This window comes from Festucalex cinctus, chromosome 9 (genome assembly GCF_051991245.1).
Source record: "Festucalex cinctus isolate MCC-2025b chromosome 9, RoL_Fcin_1.0, whole genome shotgun sequence".
NCBI lineage: Eukaryota > Metazoa > Chordata > Actinopteri > Syngnathiformes > Syngnathidae > Festucalex > Festucalex cinctus.
This window is the reverse complement of record NC_135419.1, coordinates 4119777-4146219: the sequence shown is the minus strand read 5'-3', so window position 1 is coordinate 4146219 and position 26443 is coordinate 4119777. Positions and strand designations below refer to the sequence as shown.

At 38.5% G+C, this 26443-nt stretch overlaps 1 protein-coding gene across 2 annotated transcripts; it reads left to right on the top strand.

The window, feature by feature from the left end:
* The first annotated feature begins 19861 nt into the window (after positions 1-19861).
* Positions 19862-23041, top strand: adrb2a (adrenoceptor beta 2, surface a). Of its 2 annotated transcripts, XM_077531874.1 has the most exons (3): positions 19862-20018; positions 20265-21552; positions 22286-23041. In XM_077531874.1, exon 2 carries the CDS (start codon positions 20265-20267, stop codon positions 21501-21503), a length of 1239 nt encoding a protein of 412 aa, XP_077388000.1. In that variant the 5' UTR covers positions 19862-20018; the 3' UTR covers positions 21504-21552; positions 22286-23041. The 2 variants fall into 2 exon arrangements, with proteins under 2 accessions (XP_077388000.1, XP_077387999.1); XM_077531873.1 differs by lacking the exon at positions 22286-23041 and having other exon boundaries at positions 20265-22240.
* Positions 23042-26443: the final 3402 nt, after the last annotated feature.

Sequence of the window (26443 nt, the reverse complement as noted above, 5' to 3'; positions counted from 1 at the left end):
TCTTCAGAAGTTAATTCAAACTTCTACACTACAGTGATGCAAAAACAACAAGAAAACATCTTCAATAACACTCAGTCGACCATATAAACAAATATGAAGATTTAGATAAATGTGCCAAAAACATTTGTGACACCAATGTGAACAATTCTTCACAGTAATTATTTTTGTATGTGTTAATTTTGCCAGGAAATGAAACACTAGTCATAATATCCTGATTTTCAAAATATAACTTTAAAACACAATAATTTTAAGACCATTTATTTCGGAATTAGGTCATGCAAAGTTGCAGGCACATGAGGTTGTAAAATGTCAAATTCAAAAATATGTCTTGAAAGACTCCTAAAACTTTGGAGCTTGAACCACCATGACGCAGGAATCTTCAAGATCCTTTGCAAGGCATGGAACCTATCACTATAAAGTTTAAAGTTTCTTCTTTCATCTGGACAAAAAAAACCAACGTATGTTTCTATCTGTTTCCGTTTTGCAGCAATTAGCATTAGAAGAGAGCTAAGTTTCATCAGTTTTCACAAATCTATTCAAAATTGTAAGTAATTTGGCTTTTTTTTTTCTACATGGCCCTGGTTGATCTCCTTTGCTCTGCTGCCACCTGCTGGCCGTTTTTGTAACAACTACCATTTCTGCAACCATTCTTTGCAGTTGAGAGGCTGCATCAAAGCCTTCTGTATGCTCGAGCATAAAAAAAAACACACACACAAAAAAAACGGATAAATACGTCTTTGGGACACTAAGAACATTAAAAAGACGTATTTACACGTTATTGGGAGCAAATGAGTTAATAATAAATAAGAATGTTTGCTCTATTATTATTCTTTTGTTTCTATCCTATGTCCTCTTGATCAATTGAATAAAGGTTTGAAATGATCATATGCCTTGACTATCTGAACGCTATACACAGTTCCAATCCCCCATTCATGAAAGCCCAAAGCCATTTAACTGCAGACTGTGCTTGAGTTGAGGCCTTGCTGAACTGGCCCCAGCGCGGGGAAGTTGGTGACGAGCCAGCGCGGAACCTGACACTTAAAGTTGAGTGGCGTCTAGCAGCTGTAAAACACCTCCCGCCACATGACGACACTATCAGTTGAGCACAAGGCTCCGCTTGTACCGCGACCCTCTTAAAACTGTGAGTAAAGGATTTACGACATGTAGAAAGAAACATGTTGTGAAGTACCAGTTTCTTTCTAGTCACCTTATTTCGGGTATCCATAAACTGGAATATGTCATTTGGCGAACACACTTGGGGTGTGCTTGTTTGCCAGGCCTTATTTGACCTCACAAAATGTTCTTTTGGATGAAGGGATATGCCTGTATCTTGTCGAAAGTCTTTCCAGATGACTTTTGGGCAAGAGTAAAACTTGGACTCACCAACGGATCATCAGAGCCTTGATCCACTGTAAGAATGCAAACACAATACTACCCTTGGAAAGGATCATTTATTTTTACATCGTTCTAATCACACTAGAGATGTTATTATATTGGTTCTCCGTGTTGTCTATTCTGAAACTTTTACAGCAGCGGGAGGCAGACCAATTTGTTTGTCTTTTCCTGGCTAATGTTTGCACACTTGACATCATGGTAAATCTGATGCTAAATTGCACAAGCTACAATGGACATTTCTGTCTGCACATGAAAAGGGTCCATTAGACGTTTACTGTAAAATCCAGTGTTATAATACACACCTGTGCATAATACGTCCCCCCAAAATAATCCTTTAAGACAGGGGTGTCCAAACTTTATCTTTTGAGGGACACATACAGAAAATCAGAAGGACGCAAGGGCCACATAATGTTATGAAGAGAAATTGTGTTTAGTCTTAAAAATTGTACAAATAATTTATTTGTGCTTTTTATTTAGAATATTTAGCATATTTAGAAAAATGCTACGGTATATCAACCAATTTATTTGTAATATGGCAGTAGGGTTATTACAGTTTTGGAATTTTTCATTTTAGTTTTTATTTTGTTTTGAGTTTTTATTTTTTATTTTTATTTTTTTAGCTAGTTTTAAGTATTTTTCAGGGTGGTTCTGTTAGTTTTTCATTAGTTTTAGTTATTTAATAAATGATTAGTTTTAGTTTAGTTAGTTTCAGTATTAGTTTTAGTTTTTTTTTTTTTTTTTTTTTGAATGTGTATTATTCGTGCGCAACATTTAAAAAACACCCTGGGCACAACATCATTATTCCAGTTCCATCAAAATAAATCTACGAAAAGGCTCATGCATTAAATTAATTACCAAAGACTAAACTGAAGGACACTTTTGCTGTAATTATAGTTTTATTTTAGTTAGTATTGTAAACATAAAATGTAGTTTCAGTTAGTTTTCATTTTTTAAAAAGAATCTTCATTTTTGTTTTTTCGTTAACTAAAATAACCTTTAATAGCACCTGCGTTTTTCGATACCCTCCTTTCTTACTTTGACCATCTCCAAACATTTTTGTTTTTATTTTATTTGAACTGTGTCAAATGCCATTTTTAGCATATGACGCGGGCCACTAAAAAAAATGGACGGCGGGCCGCAAATGGCCCCGGGGCCGTAGTTTGGACACCACTGCTTTAAGAGCACAGTATGTTAGCAATGTTTCCCCCCTCAGATCTGAGTACTGTTTAAAAACAATAAAGTCACTTACAAAAGAAACAAAAAGGAGAATATTTACCAAGAAAACTCTTTACAATGAACTTGCCAGAGCGTAGCCTCTACTTCTCTTTTGATTTTGTATTTTCTGATGGTTTGGATGCCTGGCGGCACATCGCTGACTCTTACATGTCATCCGTGTATTAAGTAAGTCTGTTTGGGGGACAAAACTCTTGATTGTCGGTGGACAGATGGTAAAGTGTGCGGTGTGTTATGTATCTGGAGTGCACCACACAATAGACAAGTGAGAATTACCTATTTAAAAATAATAATAATAATAAAATCTGTATGTGTACTGGGCTACAGATGGGTTCAAGCTGTTCATATTCAGAAACAGCTCATTTAAGAATCCCATACTCAATTCATTTGCCTAGTCATTTTTGTTGCTAGGCAGATTTTTCCATCATTGGTAATCCAAAGCCCTTTAAAAATATTTTCTTTTTTCAGTGTTAGTATTTCACTTCACTACATTTATTGAAATGAATGATGGGCACCATAAAATTAGAACGCAAAAGTGACGATGAGCAGATTGTTCATAACTGATTGAATTCCAATCGATTTCGAGCATGACAGCTTCTGATGGAGTTCCAGTAGTAAAAGTGAGGTCATCATAATATTGTGCTTTGTTCTTGGGTTGCAACAGGCTGCCAGCGAAATGTTTGCTTAAGGTGAACTGGGCACATTTAAATGCAAAGCACATCTGGTAGACTCAAGTTAATATTCAGCACGCCGTAAAAAAATAAAAATAAACTCAACATTATAACTTTTTTTTCCATAAAGGATTTGGGTGGGTTCACCAGTTTCTCCTGAATGTGTGACACCAACAAGAGCGAGGAAATAAAATAACACAGACCTCATTCTGTTATGCAAGCTCAATTTGCTTCTTCCTCTGATAAGTACTGAACATTGTGTCTCCTGGCTGCAGAAAAGAAGAACTCAAAGTGAAATCTAGAAGAAAAAAACAAAAAAGCAAGAACATCTAGTGGCAAGGTTTAGATTACCAATCACCGCTTCATTAGAAAGTAAATAAACACTTTTTTTTTCTTTTTTTTTAATCAGCGTGTTTAGGTCTGGGAGAAAATAAACAGTGAATTATTTGCTTTTGCACTGTGTATACAGAATATTATAGTAGCATAATTTGCCGAGTGACCTATTTGACCATGCTAATGACTTTGTTACACAACAAAAGCCACACACGCTGTGTATCAGTGAGGTTTTTCTCACTGCTTTTCCACTTTTTACCGTGTTGTTAATATTCATTCATTCTGTATTTTTACATTTGGCAGGGTGATGAAAATACAGCATTGACTGCACTACCTTTGCACCACTTCTAAGGGCGTCACGTTATATGATTGTTACTACACCATCTGTACAAAATAACACTCTAAAGACGTATGATAGCAAGTGTTAATCACTTGTAATTGTAACAAAGCATGCTGGGAAATGCCTCCTCTGATTCTCTAATGGATCATTTTGATGCGCCGAGATGACACAACAATTGCTATTGTTGTAGAAAAGGCCACAAAGGTGTTTATTCTTTGAGAAAAATATGTTAATTTGTATTATTTAAATACCTTAATCAGCGACTATATTTGCATGCATTTGCATCATATTCTTGATTAGCTCATATAATGAGGGCTAAGGTTAATTTTTACATGGCATGGCGTAGCACCATTCTCATTCATATACGTTTTCACCATAATATATTATTTTGATTTTTTTTTTTTACTAGACAATGTGAATATTGAGGGAATGATCAGATATTTGAGATTGATGCACAAAGATTGTCTTGATAAAACCAAAGTGGGTTGCTCTAAGACATGAAACTCCAGGACTGAAAAAGAGTCCCACTCCGGCCCCGGCAGGGAATATTAATGATAATGGGAAGAGATTCTAAGAAACAAGATATTCCCCATCTAAGACCTCATGAGACGTGATTGATGTTGTTGGCATCACGACTGATGGGTGGCAAATGGGCTGCCTTGACTCTCGAATACCAACAGCTTCTGGTATTCAAAAATTCTCCATCTTATCTGAAAAACGTAAAGTGTACTTTTTCCCAGTGATCATCATCAGCTAATGTCACTTTTTTTTTTTTTTTTTTGCTACAAATTTCTAAATGTTAGCAAAGCTATGGGAAGCTATGGGAACACATAGTGAGAGCAAAAAAGTCGAGCCACATTTGACATGTAAAGTGTTTTTGTTTTTTTTTCTATTTACTCAGCACAAGCACAGTGCAAGTTCATTGGAAAGCAGGTGTTAGATATAGGTAACAGTAAAATGGATTTTTGTGTGCGTGCATATAGTAGGCAATGTGTTTGTGTTTCCTATGTTGCCAATCAGCTATCTCGTTATGTACATACTGTGTGTAATGGACGTATATCGTTTCCTGCGTGTTTGAGGGTCGTCACTCTGCACGTACACAACACAGTTATCCACAGGAAGTGACCCATGTCGAACTATCAGACTAAAAGATCGCCGTCTTGCTTTCATCAACCCAAAGAGAGGAAGCGGCACCTTTTGCTGGCAGACTGTAAAGTGATAACAACGTTGACCTGTACAAACTGTGACTCCAGTTGTCTCTTGTTTTCTTTCATCGGTTATTTTAAATATGACCAAGTAATCAACTGAAATAGTACTGTGTGTTTTATTTCATTTTATATGAAGTACAATCAATGTAAGGCAAGGCAAGGCAAGGCAAGTTTATTTGTATAGCACATTTCATACACAAGGCAACTCAATGTGCTTTACACGAGGAAAGACAACACATAAGCATCAAGAAACAATAGTTAACATTCAGAGGAAAAAAAATAAATGAAAATAGGTTACAAACTAACAATCTTAAAACATTATTCAACAAACTTTAAAAAATTTAACATAAGGAAGTTTAAAATGATAATGATAAAAATAAAAATTAAAAAAACACTTAATTAAAGCTGTTTAAAAGTCCCTAATCAAAGGTATAAGAAAAAAAGCAAAGTTTTTAACCTGGATTTAAAAGCATTTACACTCGGGCCTGACTTCACTTCTGTTGGCAATATTCCATCTGTGTGCAGCATAATAGCTAAATGCAGCTTCACCATGTTTGCTTCGAACTCTGGGTTCCACTAGTTGGCCCAAGTCTGTCCATCTCAGAGCCCTGCTGGGTTTGTACTCAATCAGCATTTCTTGAATATATTCAGGACCCAAACCATTTAGTGATTTATAGACGAGTAGCAGAACTTTAAAATCGATTCTACAGCTGACAGGGAGCCAGTGTAAATCCTTAAGTACTGGAGTAATATGTTCTGATCTTTTTGTTTTGGTCAGAACTCGAGCTGCAGCGTTCTGAATGAGCTGCAATTGTCTCATGTTCTTTTGAGAGAGTCCAGTCAGAAGACCGTTACAGTAATCTAGTCTGCTGGAGATAAAAGCATGGATAAGCTTCTCTTGGTCTGCTTGAAGCATGCAGTCCTTCAGTCTGGATATGTTTTTCAGCTGGTAAAAGGCTGTTTTAGTGATGAATTTAATATGATTGCTGAAGGTCAGATCTGAGTCTATTAGTACCCCAAGATTTTGAACTTGGTCTTTAGTTTCTAAAGACAGTGTAGGTGAAAGTGTGGGTCAATTTTGTGCTCCCAATTCTTGTTTTAGAAAACCAGTGACTTTACCTTCCTCGCGACCCTTGTGAGGATTAATCGGTTCAGAAAATGGATGGATGGATGGATGGATGGATGGATGGATGACTTTACCTTGAGAAAGAGAGAGAGAGAGAGAGAGGGAGGTCAAATAGATTATTAAATGACCAAAATAAATTGAAATTCGGAATCATGATGAATGAAAAATGATGTGCAGTATGCCCATTAAAAAAATAAAATAAATAAAGACTGGCCTTATTGGTAAACAGGAGTATGGTATGAATGAAAATCTTTGGGCAGTGTTTTCTTGAGTGCCACGTTCAAAGAAAGGAGGCAAAAGAAATGTAAGATTCTCGGTGCTTTCGATGCATCGACCTCCACACAGTCTTGCCGACACGTTTCCTTAAGCCCGACACGCCCGCCGTCATTCAGCACAGCATCCTGTCTTGACGTTAACATTCTATGGTGCTGCCTTAATCATCTGCAGGAAGTTCTCTTCGCGGAAGATGGGAAATTGTTGCGATGATTCCAATCGGCGCTGATGTATGAAACCTTCGACCGTTTTGAAGGCCACGGGCTTCAAAACGAAGTGTCGCCAATTCAAGAAAGGTGCTCTTGCTTTATTTGATTCAGAATGGCAGACAGGGGCGTGAATCACGCTACAGCGGCCCCATTCAAAAGATAAATGACACGAGATACATAATTCGAATGGCTGGCTGCTGATAAGTTGGCACAGACGCTCTTCAGTGATTATATATGTCTTCTACGTGACGCGTTTGCCTTCACAGCCAATGCTTGCAGTGGTTAGGCGCTTAGTAATTTCAAGTACATTCCTATGCTTGACTTTCAACCACTAATACTATCGTTCTGCATTATAGATGCATACACACTTCCAATGGATTGAAAAATTACTCCAGCTGCTGCTTTGCCTTGAGCATATACTGTTATCAGTTAGCCCCTGTCATTATTCTGTCACTAACAACTATTTAAGCACTGCACTCTATAATACAGTGGGGTGTTCATATTACAGTGATAGCTTCAAGTTCAAAAGGCCCAAGGTTGCGCAATTTGAAACTGAGCACAATGCAAAATTGAGAGAGAGAAAAAGAAAAGTTTAAACCGTCAGCATGACATCATCTTAACACGCAAGCCATCAGTGCACTGCTAAAGCCGTCCGTCAGTCGGGGTAATCACAGTGCAGGGAACGCACAAGAACAGAAAGTCAAACGAGCATATGTGCATGGAAGGAGAAGTGAAACCGCAGATAATCCTGTACCACAACATCTCTGGGACTTTGTAGCACAGTCAACATCAGTTTGACTAATAGGAAGGGGGAAAAAATCGCGGAATATTTAGAATATATACAATATAGTTCAATTAAATTTGTCAGCAATCAGACTGCAGTTTTTAAAACACTCAAATGCAAAACTCTCTAAAAAAGTATATGGGTAAATGTAAATAAAAGTATACCATAACCCCGAAAAGCTTTCAGTTGCCAATAATGCAATTATTGGACTATATCATTGATGAGTATAATACATCCAACATTTACAGTGGTGGCAAATGACACAAGATTATGTCATATGTTGTCTGTTTCAAAACTGTTTAGCATTTGAATAAGACGTGTTGTAACTCTGTTGTGGTTTTCCAGGCAGTGGCGAACAAATAGATTTGAAAAGTATGCGGTTGCTGAACGTGTGACACAAATAATACTTCACTGCCAGTGAAGTCTGGTTATTTTACCCATTTATGTGTTTGCTATGCACAAAAATGCATTGAATTCACCACTACGCAGTTGCATTAACACACGCTCGTTTTTGTTCCTCATTATTCTGATTCTATATTGATATCATGAATCAATCCACAATATGCCAGAAAAGGCATAAAAAAAAAAACATGTCATGTCACCATCAAAGTAGCAATGCTGGTGACAAATGTTGATGGGAAGTATTCACACGTGCTGTTGCTTTTCTGATTCTACGAGTTGCACATTGCTCATGATGATTATACGTATTATATTTCATCTTGCAAGGCAATGCGTCTCATTTCAAGGAAATAATGGGATTTCCAACAGTCTGTGGCCAATTTCATACTTCGTTGATGTAAGATGTAAAGTCAACAGGGACACTTTTATCACCAAAAAAAAAAAAAAAAGTATGTGAGGTTTTCCAAGGGTAAAAGAATGAAATAGTCACAAGGAAAGGGGGGATTTGTCTAACATTTAGTCATATGTAATGTTATTATTGTTGTTTACTTCTGCAAATAATGATCCATCACAAGTTCTGTTGTCGATGGATGGTGGCTCTGAAGGTTTTTTTGAGTTTCGTTTTTATCAACACAGGCACAGAGGCTCATTTTACCTCATCTTTTTTAAATTATGCGATGAAAGTTTTAAAAGTTGCCCGGCGACTGGCTGGCAACCAGTACTGCCCGAAGCCGGCTGGGATAGGCTCCAGCGACCCTTGTGAGGATAAGCGGCTTAGAAAATGGATGGATGGATGGATGGATGGATGGATGGAAGTTTTAAAGTACTACACTACTATTTACCATTATGATCAAAGTGGATTTTTTATTTTTTTGGGCTATGACATGTTTGTCAGCAAAAGTACAATTCATAACCCATTCAAGATTATTCGGGACTCACTGGTTCAATGGTAAACAAATAGCACATAGAGTTTTTTTTTTTTTTTTCATAAATACTACAAAAACCATCTTAGCAGTCAATAAGTGCCCGAAGTCTAAAACCTAATTGATATGATGAAATTTTCGGTTTCTGGTTCTCCCCTGGAGGGGCTTTTGCAGCTGCAGCCATTTTTAATTTCTACTGTGTTATGACTCATATTGCAGAAACAGCACTCAAAATAGCAATTCATTGGAACCAACAATAATGTGATAAGAAATGAAGCAATTCCAGGAGAGTCTTTGCATGGTGTGCTTGGGCACAAAATAAATCTTTATATTAATTAAATGTTTCCGACTTAAAACAACATCATTTATAATTTGGGCTTTATTCATCATCATGACTGTCTTCTATTTGCAGGTTTGTTTCCATCATGTTCGCTCTGACATTCTGTACCTGCATGAGTGATTCATGCATGATAAGCTAAACAACGTCAGTGCAACAGCCTCTCCAGAAGTATTATTGACTGACTCATAAAGATCGTATCTCTAGTGGCTGCTTGGGCTTCTCACACTCTCTCACAGGGAAAAAAATAAATAAATACTTTCAAGTATCTAATTTCCAGCTCATAGCTTCAGTGTACCAAAACAATTATAGGACGGTAGCTATTTATAAAAGGCACTTGACAATGTGATGGTGACAAACAAAAGCGGTCCCGTGGTGGGCAATGAACAGAAAAGAGGTGTATTTTAACCCCGCCAACCGTGTCTGAGGTTCAAAGGTTGGCCAACAACGGACGGGGATTTGTTTCCTTAACTGGTAAAGTCGAGCCAGCCTTGTTTACTCGTAAATCAGCACCGGGGGAGTGGGGGGTGCAAGCGACATTCCCGCTTGTTTCAGCCGTGCAGATTTGCTTGGCAGTCGAGAGCCATAACAAACAATATGCTTTCTTGTAGCAAGTGGAGGGAGGACGCTCTAACTTAATTATCTATGGATCAAAGCGCAACAATCATTTTGCCTTCTGTGCCGAGATACTGCGGTAAATTGGGTGTCGTATATATTACACTTTCAGTTTTGATTAATGAGGGTATAAAAGTGTAATTGAGTAAGCGAAAGCTCATGTTACTTTCTCCTTTATTTGGTCATCTGCTCAAGGTAGAGCGAACCCAGCTAACACCAACATGCTGATATTTCTTTGCCCCAACTCTCTGTTTGGGAGCTAAAGAAAAGCGGAAGCTCTTCATTTATTTATATTTCTATTTACTACCACCATCAGCATGGCTGCCTATGCTCTTTAAATGAGACAATGCAATTGGAATTTAAATGAAAATTCAAATAATCTTAAGACGCACGGGCGTAAACGTCATTTTGTGCTGGGGATATTTCATAAATTATTAAATTAAGGATTATTTGTTCATTATATGTTTGTATTGGATAAATTAATTGTCCTGTCGTGAATTCACTGGGGTATTTTTACTGCTTGAAATCTTAAAACCCCTGATTTTTTGCCACACAAAAACAAAAACAAAAAAACATTCATCTTGGCCTGGATGAAGGACACATTTCTATTTACCAAATTTGACAGATTGTTACAATGGATGAATGACAGCATTCACCTTTGAACCTTCTCAAGCCCAGTAAGTCAGTACGCGAGTCCGGATCAATAGAGGCCAGAGCGAGTCCCGCGAGACCAATCGTTCATCGGCCAAAGCAAAGAAAGTAGACATTACATCACATGTTCTTCTGCCCTGTCATGAACACTACTTTATGTAAATCTATGTTCTTTCGCAAAATATTTGCGAGCGACTCACTATTCTATTCTGAGAACAGGGAAGAAAAATAAACAGTACCGCATGGCAAAGTGCTGTCAAACCCGTTCTTTTCAAAGCGCTGCGAGGAAGCGAAGGCACACACAAAAATGAATGAAGGTCACGCGTGCATGGCGGAAAACCAAATATTAACCCCGACCTACAGAGGAATTTAAAGTTATTTCTTTGGCTGTGACTTACAAGTCTTGTTTTTATTAAATGATTGCAGAAATGATGACACATTGACTATCACAACGGGGACGGCATAGCTCAGTGGTAGAGTGGTTGTCTCGCAACCCAGAGGTTGTGGGTTTGATCCCATGCCATTGTGACCACGTTGAAGTATCCTTAACTCATACACTCCCAGCCATTTCCACTGAAGCAACCTAATTCACTCTGCAACATGGCCCTGGTTGATCTCTTATACTCTGTTGCCACCTGCTGGCCGTTTTTGTAATAACTACCATTGCTTCAAGCATTCTCTTCAGTTTAGAGGCTGCAACAAAGCCTTCTGTATGCTCTAGCATATAAAACCCATAAAAAGATATAAATATGTCTTTGAGACCATGATAATATTTAAAATAGACCGTATTATTACGTTTTGGGGGGCAAATGAGTTAAGCAAGACACTGAACCCCCAGTTGCCCATAAATATACCACAAATTATATCCAGTAAACTGCATACACACAATGTAAAGTACCAGTCGACACGCGCCAATAAATCTGATTATGATGATAATAATTTAGTCAAGCGTTGTAGTCCTGTGTACAACACAACATTTGACTGGACAGCAAGGTGCGCCAAACAGCAAAATATATGATATGATAATAACTAGCTCATAAAAAGTGTACTGTTGATGGCTGAGCACGATGAATCAAATAATACGACGGTTTATTACCTGTTTGTCTTGACAACATAACATCTTATAGAATAAATGGTCTGTTTTGGTGCCTAATTTGTGACACGAGGAAGGAGGAGAGTAGGAAATGACAAACTATGGCTTGAGTTTATCTGGAAAAAAAAAAAAAACACCTCTGAGGGGAAAGGGTACTAACCGAGAGAGACAACAAAAGGCGCTCCAATAAGGGAGGTAAGAAAAAAAAAAAAAAGAAAAAAAAGAGGAACCAAAAACACATACTTGGCAAGGTGTGGATGCAAAGGCAGGGGAGACGCAGATGATTTAACGCATGAGGGTAACGAGGCACAGGAGGACACAACAGGGAACAGGGGTGGGAACGGACAACACAACGACGGGCAAGTAACCTGAAACGAGATGAAAGTAAGACTTCAAAATAAAACAAAATGACTCGACTAAGAACAACAAAAACAGACAAAGAACACCAACAATTGTGTAACAATTTAATTTTGGAATGACCCAGACACATCTGTCGTAATGTAAAGTTAAAATATGTCGGCAGAATTTGTGAAATATAGGAACTGTTTTGGATGACTGATTAGGTGAAGCCATTTGTTGTTACATAAGTGTGTGTGTAGCCTTTTAAATCATAATGACAAATGAAATGATGCAAATGGCCCTGACCAAAAGTTTACATACCCTTAAATGTTTGTCCTTTTAATATACACAGAGGATGGCACAGACGGGTTTAAATGGCTATTTTAATGTGTTTTCATACCCGCGACTGGTTTGATTGTATTCTGTCTCTGTGTATAATTAGTCAATGAATTTCTAAGCTATTGAGAGACTAATGCACAATTCACCCGGGACTGCACTGACTTTGCTGGATACTGAGTCATGAGAAAAGCAAATGATCTGTCAAAGCACTCTTGGGAATGGATAGTTGAACTGAGTTGACCTATAGTTGAAGTTAAGAAAAGGTAAAGTGTTTTGTTTTGTTTGTTTGTTTTTAAAGCAAACTAACAAACCTCAAAACTTCTTATTTGTAATGACAAGACCAAACGGGTCACAACCATAAACGCCATGTTTGGAGAGGGATGCGTCAAAAGAAACATGGAGGTGGATCTCATTGATTTTTTGGTCAAACTTGATGGCAAGACTATTTTTCAGTATTTTATCAGAAAATACCGAAGTACAGTTTGCTTTCATCTGGGCACGAGACGTGCTGGGATTGTGTTCCAAAGCACAAGGCCTAGTCAGCCCTTCAGTGGCTATAGCATAGAAAAGTGAAGGTTCTGGCGTGGCCATCACAGTGTCTTGACCTCAATTGCATTGAGCCACTCTTCGGGCGATCTCAAACGTGCACTTCATGCAAAACAAAACAAGGACCTGTAGACTTTTTGCTAACGACTGGATTAAAAAAAAAAAAAAAAGTGGGCCTCATCCACAACGATCGGCGAAGACTGCAAGCCAGCAATGATGCTAAAGGGAGAACTAACTATTCAAAGGTATTAACAGGGACCAGATAATTTTTTATATTGCTGTTTTGTTGAATTTATGTGCTATTCTGAAATCCCATTAAAAATAAAAAAAAAACATTTTTTGCCAGATTACTCATGTTTTTGTTTTTGTTTTTGTTTTTTTAAATAATGATTCACATCTTATACAATATATTCTGCCAGGATATGTAAATTTAAGAACATGTTACAGTCGGTCGGCCAGGTTAGAGCAAAGAGCCTTGTGGTTGTGGCCCCTAAAAGAATAAAGAAAAAACTTGAATAGTGCCAATGTGCGCTACTAAAAAAATATCAAGGCTAAAATGTTGTAATAGTGCAAACAGTTTAGCACAATGCAAATGCTGTAGTGCTCAACAGTTAAGCATGATGCAATATAAATAGTAAAAGGTATGTGGTAAATGGAAAAGTAGAAAAAATGATTTTACTTTGCAAAGCAGCTGTAGTAGGCTGGCAACTTACAGTTGCCTCTTTATAGTCCGTCCACCTCCCAGTCCAACTGGGGTGTGGCTGTGTTTTCATAATCATCACATTCAAACTTATGTTCAATGAGAGTCAGAACACACCTGCTTAAGTCCAAATAAATTTAAGATGTTCTAGAAGGCTTTTCTGCATATTTGTTTTGCTTTCTCGCAGAAGCCTGAAGGGTTTGTTCTAACTCTGACGGTTATTTCAAGATCATAACACCTCATCTTACACCTTGTCGTTCCAGCTGAAGCAAAAATATTATCCCACAATTTTGTATTAATCCATTAAAAACATTCAATTAGAAAAATATAAATAAAATAAAATGATGTGTCCATAATTAATAATAAATCTTTGCGAACGAACGCAGTTGTTTTGCGAGGGAACGCAAAGTTGTTTTTTTTCGCCTACCATGTCACCTTAGCTGCGCCGTAAACACTTCCGGGTCGTCTTCCATGTGAACAAAAGCGACGAGGATGGAACATTTGTAAACATGAAACAAAACAGTGGGAAAGCTTTCCCAAAGCGACTAGGATGGAGCATGTATTTTTCCACTGCTTTGTTTACACGTCGATTTTGTTCACATGGAAGATGACCCGGAAGTGTTTTCGGCGCACCGAAAGTGACATGGTAGGTGGAAAAAACAACGTTCCCTCGCAAAACATCTAAGTTAGTACTGAAACATGACAATATGACTCAAATATCTGTTATTTTTTGTGCTTTGTAGTGAGCCATGTCTAAAATGATTGATTTGTGTCATGTCTTTTTCTCTTTTATTTTCTTGGATGCCATCCAGTCCCAAACGTCCTCATGAGAAAACATGTTGCAATGACAACACACCTGCCAAACTCTCGACACAAATGCAACCAGAGATCACAGATTAAGCTGACAGGATTAGCGCTGCGTGACAGTCGAGTGATTCCCATCGTATTTGAACAGAAGTTCTAGTGCGAAACCACGCGTTTTACATTGAATTCGCTAACCATCTGGTCCAGTGTGTACGAAAACAGTGGCAAGGGGGCTGCTTATATTTTGTTCCCAGCTGATTTTGCAGCTTGCAACTGTATTTGTGTCTGTATTGCAACTGTAATGGGAATCCTACACATTTAATGTGGAAATGTTGTAAATTAAACAAATTCACAATGCAATATATTTTTCAACAAGGCCACTGTGTACCCTTCGGATTGCAAACACTGAATTGTATGTCGATTTTTTTTTTTTTTTTTGGTCCACCAATTTTCATGGATCACGAAAACAGTCCCTCAGGAGCCTTAAAATTCAAATCGGTTAATTGTTTTTGCTCTAGATTAATCCCAAGGTGAATGTTTTTCTTCCGAATAATTACATAAAAAAAAAAAAAAGATTGGCACAAAGATAGAATGGACCGTGACTGATGAGTCATTGGTAAATATTTATAAGCGACAGGTTTTTTTTTTTTTTTTTTTTTTTTTTTTTTTTTTTTTTTTGCCTGTAGGATGTTTGAAAATGCATGCATGTGCTTTCATCTGTTCCCTAAAATTCTGACCTCCTTTGGAGACAGTTATTTGATTATCTTGCCATCGCATAAAACAAGAAACAATTGCATAAATTCTGCCCAGACTGTATTAATAACAAATATTTGCTAAATTTAGTTCCTTTTATTTGTTTTAACCAGCTGAATGTCCCTTGCTGATTTCAGCTACTATTGTTTTCATTGGCACTATCTTAGTCTTATGGTGTTACAAAAATGCAAAAGCAGTAAAAAGCATCAACATGAGAAAGAAAAGTGGGAGAGAGTTTTGAGGCCTTCCATTTCCCATCATTTCCCTGAAGAATCAAATGGCTCCAGGTATTGTTCTTCATGCATTACAGGAAGGTGATGGCTGGGTCATCAGCGTAACACCATAACTACTAAGGGACATCATATTTTTAAGGAAGTAATTGTACAGTGCATTGTAGCAGGTGACAGGATGTTGATCAAATGTGCTATATTGCGCCGCAGATGACACTGTTTTCTTATTTTGGAAAAGTGATGCAAATCTTCGTGCAAGTGACAGGATGCAGGAAAGTAAATAACACAGACTGAGGAAACAAGTCATGATTAATCATGACTCCTTTTGCAAAACAGCAGGGCACGCAACAAACTGGATGTGCGTTCACTAGTTTTTGCAAAGACACCAAGGCCAGTAATGCTCGTGGAGAATTCAATCATTCACTTTTGAATATGCACAACAAAATAAACCATATTTGCTTCCATAAGTAGATACTAATTGATACTTATAACCTAAATGGTAGGTACATTTTACCGACAACACAAACAATTTACTTATTCAAAGCATTTTGGATTATAGTCATTACAGTTAACTAGCTAGCTAACTATATTAATCCATAGCTAGTGTTGCTACACTGAAATGAGCTTTATTCGTTTTGGGCAACTTTTATTCCAATCCTTGGTTCAGTGGCATCAAGCAGTTTTCCATTCTTTTTTTATTCACTCTCCCACAAAAGGTCTGGACTCACATAGCTAGATAGTTCTACCTATTTAGCTAGGTGCTAGCTCCGTAGCTAGCTAGCTATCTGGTTATCTAGGTAGCTACCTCGCTATCATTCAAGGAGCTTAATGTAAAGTGGGTCATTACAAGTTGTGTTAGTGTCCAAGGCCGAGAACAGAGACAGACCTGTGGCCTCTTCGCATTCTCGTTTTTGCTTCGGAAATTTCCTTTCCTATTGACATTTCCGGAATTATGTCACAAGTCAAAATGGCGGTCTTACGCTGCATTCGAGGAGGGTTTGAAGTCCGATTTCCCACATTCCTTGAATACAGCATTTTTCGTCAGTCGTCATTGAAAATCGTTGGACTTTGGATCATAAATTGATTTGTGAAGATTACTTCAATTTGAAAATGTGATAAATGTGTTGATTGACTACTATAATCGTATACCTGGTTTGTAAGCTAGTCACAGGCAAAAGCAATAACATATGCAATGAAAATGAAGTGTTGCATTGTGGAAATAGCAGAAATGGCCAGCTGTTCAGAATTGTCAATTCTATCTGAGCGAGATGACCCTGAAGTACTTGGAGAATGGGAGCATTCAAATTCTAAAAATGTTAAGGAAAGGTGTCTGTATGCCACCTTTAGCAAAGGTTACTTCTGATCAACCTCTACAAACCTCTATAAAAAAATATATATATTAAAAAAAAATAATAATACTCATTTAATAAAACTAGTAATAAAACTTTTTTTTTTCTCACAAGTGGATTGACAAAGCCAAGAAACACTAACAGAAATAAAATTGTGAAAACCTTTCTGTTATATATTTGAGAGACTTCACGACAAGGAAGTGAAAGACGACCGCAATACTCGCCATCACACGACATCAGTTAAGAAACGTCAAGTGGAATTCATGTGAAAGCGCGCTGTTCTTTCCTATGCTCTGAAGGAAGCACCTTTTCATTTCTCCTTGACACGATGATGTAATGCAACAAAGGTTAAGGAAAGTTGGCATGCAGGTTAGGAGATCTGACTTTGCTAAAATGCCTCAGGTTCTGTATTATTTATGTCCCTCCTATGGATCCAGGGCTCCTCCCCCCACCCAGGGCCCTGCCTCCCTCAATCTATTCAACTTCGATTGGCTGATTAAAGGACTCAGTGCACTCCGCGATGCGACTTGCCACATGAAGGGGAAGAACAAGGTGAATTTGATTGGATCTCCCTCTGCGTCACGGGTTATATGGACCTCTCTAAGAGCTCATTGTCAGGCACAGGGGTGAAGAACAGTGCCTCTGGCACCAGCACATGGACCTCCATGATGCAACATTGATTCCTGGTGTAGGACAAAATGTTATTCACGGTCAAAAGTATATGAAAGGCTGCTTTGTTAACGAATGTTATCTAATTGCTATGACCTAACCTGAAAGTACAGTGAGTATAAAGTAAGTGTTCCTCCAAATTATTTGATATCTTTGGAGTGTGCATGAAGCTGGGGCAGACATTTTGAATAGTATACGATGCATCCAGTCAAGAACAACATGAGGCAATCCTCTAAGTTCCCATTTGAATACTTTGCAGCATGGCTCATGTGTTCTGATCGTCAAACACAACAAACTGATGTGGATCGTTTGCTTACTGATTTGGCTAATTCCAGTTTCTAATCCTAAAATCCACACTAGTTAGTACTTACGAAACATTGAAACAAGAACATAATAGAAATAGTTAAACCCTGTAGGCTATTTCCTTTTCTTGTAACTCTTTTTTTTTTTTTTTTTTTTTTTTTTGTCTTTGTACAGTGATGGATATGTAGCTAGATTGGTGTTAGTTTTATTCGAATTTAGTGCATTTTTAACGATCATTTCCTTCTGTATGTTACTGTAGAAATTGCTTAATTATTATGTAAATATTTCAATTTTTTCTTCTTCTTTTTTTACTTATTAAATTCCTCTGCGAAAAATGTTTTTTTTTTTTTTTAATCGAGTAGCATTATTATTATTATATATTTTTATTTATTTATTTGACCTGCTGTTTGAAGCAGAACTTTAACTTCCAGTGTTGGGCTTTCTTTATGAATTAGATCCCCGTTTTGATTGTTAGTCCAGTTTTACGCTATTGCCAAAGTAATAATGTCAAAGTGCAGTTGTATACACGAGCAGGATTACACATTTTTCTTTTTTTGAAATGTATTAACCTATTGTATCAATAATGCAATAAGTCAAAATTTACAAAGAATAAAGGGTAGGACTAGATCGTTTTCAATTTCTTCCAACTCCCTTTGAACATGTAAACTGTCACTAATGATTAGAAGTTTTTTCTTTCTTTTACATGTATTTTTCTGCTACTTGGTTATGTTTATATGTTTATGTTAACACACAGTTTTTTTACAGTTAGTTTTAATATCTTATTATCTTCCATGTTTGGCTTTCATTTGAAATATGAGTGTTGAAGAAAAGTGGTAGGAATGTGAGTCTGTGTGCTCTTGCACACCCCCTTCAGTGTGGCAGAGTACAATGCCTCTTTTTTTTTTTTTTTTTTTTTTTCTTTTTTTTTTTTTTTTTTTTAAATCTGGGGTTTTGTGCGATCAGCGGGGCTAAATATGTGACGGGCATATATTAAATCTTTTAGCCTGACATGGAGTGTATGTCAACGGTGTGCGGAAACATTGTAATGAAGACGAAGAGAGACTGAGACAGATGGAAACAATGGAAGTGTTGAGAAATGCACACTTCCTTCCTTTCACTGCACTAAGAAGCAAAGGTCCGTGTCGATAAATTATTGAGTAGTGGTGCAAAGCCCTCAAATTGAACAAATAGCTGCCTTGATTTTATTTTTGCTGCAAGGTCATCTCTTATCTAAATGTGCCGTATATGCATCGAGTAGATGCAATGAATGAGCATGTGTTTTGCAGGGAAAATTGGCAGTGATCATACTTAAATGAGGCTGAACTTAGCAGTTGACTGCATGTGTGTGCAATTTATCCCCCAATGTAGAGCCAAAGTTTCAACTGTAATTTGTCATTGAACACATTTTTTTTTTTTTTTTTTTTTTTGGAAAATGATGCAACCAAATGCAATTGTATGGAAGCGTATTGCATTCACTTGGGGAAAAAAAAAAATCCTTTTTTTGTGACTAATTTTTTTGGGGGAGCTTTGTTTTTTTGAGTAATATTTTTTCAGTTTTTCTGAATATTTTTTTCTGTTTTACTGAATATTTTTTTCTGTCATAAAAAAATATTCCGAAAAACAGAAAGAAAAAAAAATTACTCCGAAAAACAGAAGGCGTTGCTCTGTTTTTCGGTGTAATTTTTTTTCTGTTTTTTGGAACATTTTTTTTTCTATTTTTTGGAAAAATGTTTTTCCCCCTGTTTTTTCAGAGTAATTTCCCCCTCCCCCCTGTTTTTCGGAGTCATTTTTTTTTTTTCTGTTTTTCGGAATAATTTTTATTCTGTTTTTTGGAATATTTTTTTTTTATGACAGAAAGAAAATATTCAGAAAAATAAAAATATATATATTTATTTTTTTACCGTACTCAATAAAACAAAGCTCCCAAAAACATTAGTCAGAAAAACAGGAGATTATTTATTTATTTATTTATTTATTTCGAGTGAATGCAATACGCTTAATTGTGTATTGTAATTTACCGGAATAATACCATTTATTTTTTAGAATGTAAAGTATTTATGTGTTGGCACTTTTTGTCTGATTCAGTCACAGCTGCAGGGACAATGTGTTCAAACCCTCCAAAGCTCTCGGCTCCCTCTGCTTTGTTTTGCTCCCTGATTGGCTGAGCCCCTGCTGTGATGTCATCAGCGCACGTTATAAGGGCGCTGACAAATAGCCTGAGAGACACATGAGAAGCAGCGCTGCTATACTGAAAGGGGCAGACTGAGTGAGACACCGGCAGCATAAGAGGGAAAGTGCGTAGAAAGCAAAGACGTGGCGCTCAAGTTTGAACACAAAGTCATCAAACGGTGACTTTTCCAACAGGAGGAAGTGAAAGAAGGAAGCCACTTGTTGAGGTATGTACTTTTATTTTGAGGTCAACTTGTTAAATGGGCTTTAAAACTTGCCTTGGTGAACCTTTGCATGAGTGGACGGAGTGTTTTTGTCAACATGTTGGGTGTAATTGGACTAACTGCTGACTTGTGGGTGTGCATTTCTCAGTGCTTTATTTTTGCACATTTTCCTGCTACTTAAGTTTCCTAATCTCAACAGACCACTGTTAAAATGGTCCTCGCGACGTAATTATGTCACTTTCTCCTCAGATGGGAAGTCCAAGCCCCCCGCTGTACCTCAACGTGAGCCCAGAGACGATCAACTCTTCATCAGATGTGACCAAAAGCGAGGAGGCGTTCAGCGAGGCCACGATGATCGTGCTGGGCATGATCATGTCGTCGCTCATCCTCTGCATCGTTTTCGGCAACATCCTGGTCATCACGGCCATCGCCCGCTTCCAGCGCCTCCAGAACGTCACCAACTGCTTCATCACCTCCCTGGCGTGTGCCGACCTGGTCATGGGTCTCATCGTGGTCCCTTTCGGCGCCTGTTACATCATCTTCAAAACCTGGCACTTTGGTAGTTTCTGGTGCGAGTTCTGGACGGCGACCGATGTCCTCTGCGTGACGGCGAGCATTGAGACCTTGTGCGTCATCGCCATCGACCGCTACTTGGCCATCACCTCCCCCTTCCGCTACCAGACCATGCTGACGAAGTGTAAGGCTCGCATTGTGGTGGTGCTGGTGTGGGTCATCGCCGCCTTGATATCTTTCCTGCCCATACACATGAAGTGGTGGATCTCGGATGATAAGGAAGCCAAAGAGTGCATCGCGAATAGCAATTGCTGTGAATTCTACACCAACATGGCTTACGCCATCACGTCCTCCATCATCTCGTTCTACATCCCTTTGGTCATCATGGTGTTTGTCTACAGCCGCGTTTTCCAGGAGGCCAAGCGCCAGCTCCGGAAGATCGACCAAAGCGTGGGCCGCTTTCACAACAGCGACAACCTCAACGCGATGGACGCCAACGTCGGACGCGGGCAGAAGAAGATGAAATTTTGCCTGCGGGAACACAAAGCCCTAAAGACGCTTGGCATCATCATGGGGATCTTCACTCTGTGCTGGCTGCCTTTCTTTCTGCTCAACGTGGTGGTTGCCATTTGGAAGGTGGAAGGCATCGATCTGACTTTCCGGATCCTCAACTGGATCGGCTACGCAAACTCGGCCTTCAATCCGCTCATTTACTGCCGGAGCCCAGAGTTTCGATACGCCTTTAAGGAGATCCTGTGCCTCAAAAGGAAGCACAACTCCAAAGCGGTACCTATGAATGGATACGTCTACGATCGACACAGTTGGCAGAGCGAGCCGCAAGGGCGGAGTAAAGGCAACTCGGAAGAAAGCGATGCCAATGAGCAGGGGGCGTGTGTTGGCGATATTGAGGACCGAGCGATGGACTCCAACGGGAACTGCAGCAAAGACCTCACCATTGTCAAGGCTGCACTTTAAACTCTGAGACTTTTGCCCTTTCATGTTTACACCCCATTGACTTTGGCAGGTAAGGCCAGTCAAGCAGCACGGTCGAGGCACAGAAGCCCAGCTTTAAGGAAACTATATTTATCATGTTACATAAATACTGTTGGCAGATTTTACTCGTTCATTCTGTTTGATATGACATCTACCTCATCTCATGGCCTTGAATGTGTGCTTGAACACTTGCGTTGCCACACGATAGCACTGATGCTCTTTTAGCTCTCCTCACTTTTCAAAACGGAGGCATTTGGTATTGTAGATTCTCATCAAATGTACTCATCGGTGGTGCTCATTTGTGAAACATTCCAAAACCATTCCGCTGTGTTTCCTGTATTTCATGACAACGCGCTAGCTGAACAACAGGTATGGGATCATTCTCCTTCCGCTGTTTTGTGAGGCTAAGCCTGAGCTCCCTTTTTACGGCCAGCTCTTTGGAAGGTTGCGTAGCAGATAGCGCCACAGATAAATAACAGTTATGTCCGTCTCGACGGTACAAGCTCAGCTACGCCTGGGGCCATTCTCTTGTCGGCTTTGTAGAGTAATCAGCAATTCCATTATCAGCACTAACGTTTCCTAATAAGCAAACTGTTTGAAATGCTTTCAGCAGCACATGCTGAGCAAAGCAATTAATTTACCTTCAGTGCACTGGTTCGTTTGAATGTAATAGCCAATGGATGCACAAGTGTTTTGTTAAATGTTGTGTTTCAATGAGAGTACTGTGTTTACAACATGAGTGTGTGTTTGCACATACCTCACAGAGGGCGGGAAGAGCCAAGACATAACAAGAGGCCAAGATGTGTTTAGCACTCATCGTCTTAATGACAAGCGGCGCACACGCTTGTCACGTCAGTAACATTCACCAGACTTCCCTTATCCGACGTGATATCTGCAAGTGACATGAAAATCATCCCGAAGAGTCTCGGCACCGACTTCCTCCCCTTTTGGCGTGTCCGTCTCCAGGAAGTGCCCCAAATCCAGCTGAGCCCAGCCCAATAAACAAAAGTAAATCCATTATCTCCACCGGCAGGCTACATGATCTGATCCCCCCCTCCTTTAAAACAACACCGCTGGACAAATTCCCTGTTTGAATCACTCAAAGGACCATTTTTGAAAATGAGTCTTATGGAGGGAGTGGGGGGGTCTCTCGAGCCACTTTGGGGTAACTTCCTGCGATTGCAGAGGCAGGTTGCTAAATGTCGACTTGCAACTGATGGCTGTTTTTTTTTTTTGTGTGGATGTAACCTCGCCCTGGGTCTGGATGAACTTTGGATCTCAATGCACTGTATTGCTCGGTTCGATATAGCGCTGCAAAGCAAAGCAAAGCAAATTGACGCGAGTGTTAGGTCATCATACGTCAATGTGTGTAAAAGTGAAAAACAAAACAAGCTTTCAAGGTCCCTCCGTGTTTTTATTCATGGATTTATTGCAAAGTAAATGCAAGCGTTTAATGTCATAAAAATGCTCCCTAGATGTAATTTCACAGTACTGTGTTATAAGTAAAAAAAAAAAAAAAAAAAAAAAAAAATGAGTTCATGAAGCTTTGACTGTGGGTTTCACTGTCACTTTCAGGTCAGACAGCTGTCTTTTTTTTTTCTTTTTTTTTTCTTTTTGGATGAATTTTTAAAGAATTTTGGCATGGTATATCTGTTTTTGTGCTGATGAGCTGTTGCTATTTTCTTTCCAAGTGTTCTGTTTCGTCCCATGAGTGCTGGCTTTGAAGTACAGTCAGTCGCATATCCACACTGCTCCCTCCTGGCAGTGCCCGATCCTTGCAAGTTGCACCTTCAACTCCAACTCCTTAGGCTTGATTGTACCTAGAAGGTCTCTAGATTAAATCCCGGTTTAAGTTCACTTTGTATTGCACCAAACTTTAACCCTATCTTAAAATTAAGACACATTCTGTTTAAACCTCACCTTGTTTACTCTTAAGCCAAGTTTAAATAAAATTCTCTTGCACCAGAACTTTAAATTCCAGTTTAAACTGTGATTGGGAATTAATTTTAAACTGACAGTTGGGGAGCTTTAACTTTAACAATGGCTGAATTTTTTTAGGTAGATAAAGAAAAAATAATTATAAAATAAATAATGAGTGTCTCCAAGAAAACTGAGACAGGCTCAATCCTCTTGACTTTTGTGGTGAAGAAGATTTTTGTTGTTGTTGTTGAGATACCGGTTTGCCAAGGAAACAGTTTTGAAGCTGAACAGGAAGACTGGATAGACATGGCAGTGACAGAAATTTACTCTTTTTTTTCTTTCTTTTTTCTCCCTCTTTCACTGCAGTCAATCTGTTAAAACGAAAGTTACGAATGTAACTACTGTTCTATGAGTCCCGAACGACCGCCAGGTGGCGGTGCTGTAACCAGCACGGAATTCCCCTTGACAAAATATGCCTGTCGATGGTTCCGGCTGACGTAATCCCACCAAGTATTATCTTTCTTTTTCATCATGCCGTTGTCCATTTTCTCGTTTTCTATTGTTTGCCAATAATTTCCTCAGCAAGTTTTTATCAGAGCAGATAACGTTTCAGCTTCTCTGCCAAGCCATTATAATGTCACCAATCAAGTTAACAATTAACATTAGGCTAACACTTTTGTTAGCTAGCAACAATGTAGCATTTAATCAAAGAGCACCCATTTAAACAAAGCTCTGCCTAATTTTACTCAACAAAGCTCATTTTAAAGATAGTTTGACTCATCTTTGATTAAAGCTAATATTGAATTAAATTAAACCTTATTGGTGCAATCCAAGCTAAACGGTTACGATTCATGTGTACACAACACTATTGATATATACTGTATGCAGTTTGAATGATAGGAAAAGCAATCATGACGACATTCCAATTCTGGATGAGAAAAATGAATTAAATGTGTTTGGTTAAGCATCCTTGATACTGTGCGTAAGTGTAATGGCATACCAAGTGAATGTCTTCAGGCAGAAGTTCACTTGGTATGCAATTAGACTTCAATTAAAAGAAAAACATTGAAGTATGATGGCTGAAAAGTGTTTGTCAAAATTTGAAGTTTGGAATAAAGAACACCCAACTACACAATAATTAGGCGAGTCACATTACCTGAATGTTATTTGTTTTTTTTGAAAAATGATTGTCTGGTGAACTGCTGTGGCTCATTGATGTGTGAAATATGAATACTAAATATGCTTCAGCCACCGTGTGAAAAGTGGCCGTTCTTGCAGCTCAGTGTTTACTAGATGTTTTTCAACTCCTTCACGCACAAGTTTGCTGTGAGTATACGTCTGTCGCGTCATGTGATGTCCTGTGATATTTATGAAAAGTTGGAGCTGTTGTGTTGAACTAAATTATTTACGTGTGGCATGTACTGTCCTCATTTTGTGATTATTAAATTGCCCATCAATAAGAGGTCTCCTTTTTTTTTTGTGGTGTTTTTAAATGCAAATTTGTATTATTATTATGCGAAGTGAGTGTAATTGGACAGAAGGAGGCTTGAGGAAAGATACACAAAACTGGGGGAGGTTATGCTTTAACTCCATTTGCTTATATGGCATCAGTTTAAAAAAAAATTATAATAATTACATCATATACAATTGCCAATTTCAAGGTTGGTAACGTCTGGCTTAATAAAGATATTCAGATTGGACAATTGGACTGTCGGGGATATTTATGTAATAACGTTTATTATTGTGGTTGTAGTTTGCAGTGGTCTGTATTTTTTTTTCTAATATTTCCACTATTATTTAGAATCTTGAATGAAGCTAACATTAAAGTCGTAGTCTGTCGGTTCCACTCAGGAAAATGCACTTTTTAAATACAGGATTTAAACAAACAAACTACTTCTCAATTTACAGATCTGGGCTTTTCTTAACGCGTGGGGGGGATTTTGTCCTAAACCCCCACAACCCCAGCCTGTATTTTGCCATTTTGTGTTTGTTTTGTAAACAGCGGGACGTTTCTGTGGAAAGGGAGTGTTTACAACCCTCTAGCCAATCGCAGAGCAGGGGGGGGGTGTCGCAAACAGGGCCGGGTGAACGTATCGGCTGCGTGACGTCACTCCCGCGGCAATTTGAAAGCACGCACGGATTATTTATTTTTTTTTCACTCACTCACTCACTCACTCACTCACTCACTCACTCACTCACTCACTCACTCACTCACTCACTCACAGAAGCTTACGTGTCAAAATGACACGTGACAAAATCACCACCAAAGATTAACATAAACCCAGATGTGAAGACTGAGAGAAAGTTAAAGTGTGTACATCCTGTATTTAAAAAGTGCATTTTCCCGAGCGAAACCGGCATACTGGGCTTTAAAAAAAAAAAAAAAAAAGAAAAAAAAGAAAAAGGAGCCGATTATCTGCAACTGACTATTCCTCATTTGTCATGGAGTACAAAATCTCTTGGTATGGTACCGTGACATCTGCAGTATTTATCTGTGGCATTAGGCATCCAATAGGGTGAAGTTTAGCCTTTCAGATAAAGACAAAATTGATCGATTGATAGAAGAATGAATGGATATCACGAATTGAGTGAAATTATAACATTTTATTAATTCATTCTTACCCACGTACAGCTGGATTCCACAAATGAAAGCCAAAATATGAAGCTTATCAAACACACAATGGTTGTTGTTGCTATGACTTTAAATGCCAGTAGCATCATTCTTAAGAGAGTCACTTCAAATTCACTTTTCTCATGTTTTCAACATATCAAATGAAGGGAACTCAGTCTGCTTTGGTCCACAGTATCTTTTTTTTTTTTTTTTTTTTAATATGCTCATGATTTACAGCAATTAGGGTCAGAGTGTGTGAAAAGTTCGTCTTTGAGGGACTGAAATGTCCCCCGACATTTTGGCGAGTCAGCGAACACGGCACCACCATGTCTGCAGTGCCGGCGCTCCCAGGGGATTCCCCCTCCGCATACGCGCGCATGCGCACGCAGTC

What these genes read in the sequence shown, in the direction of transcription:
- adrb2a (XM_077531874.1), top strand. Translation starts at nt 20,265, where the DNA reads ATGGGAAGTCCAAGCCCCCCGCTGTACCTCAACGTGAGCCCAGAGACG.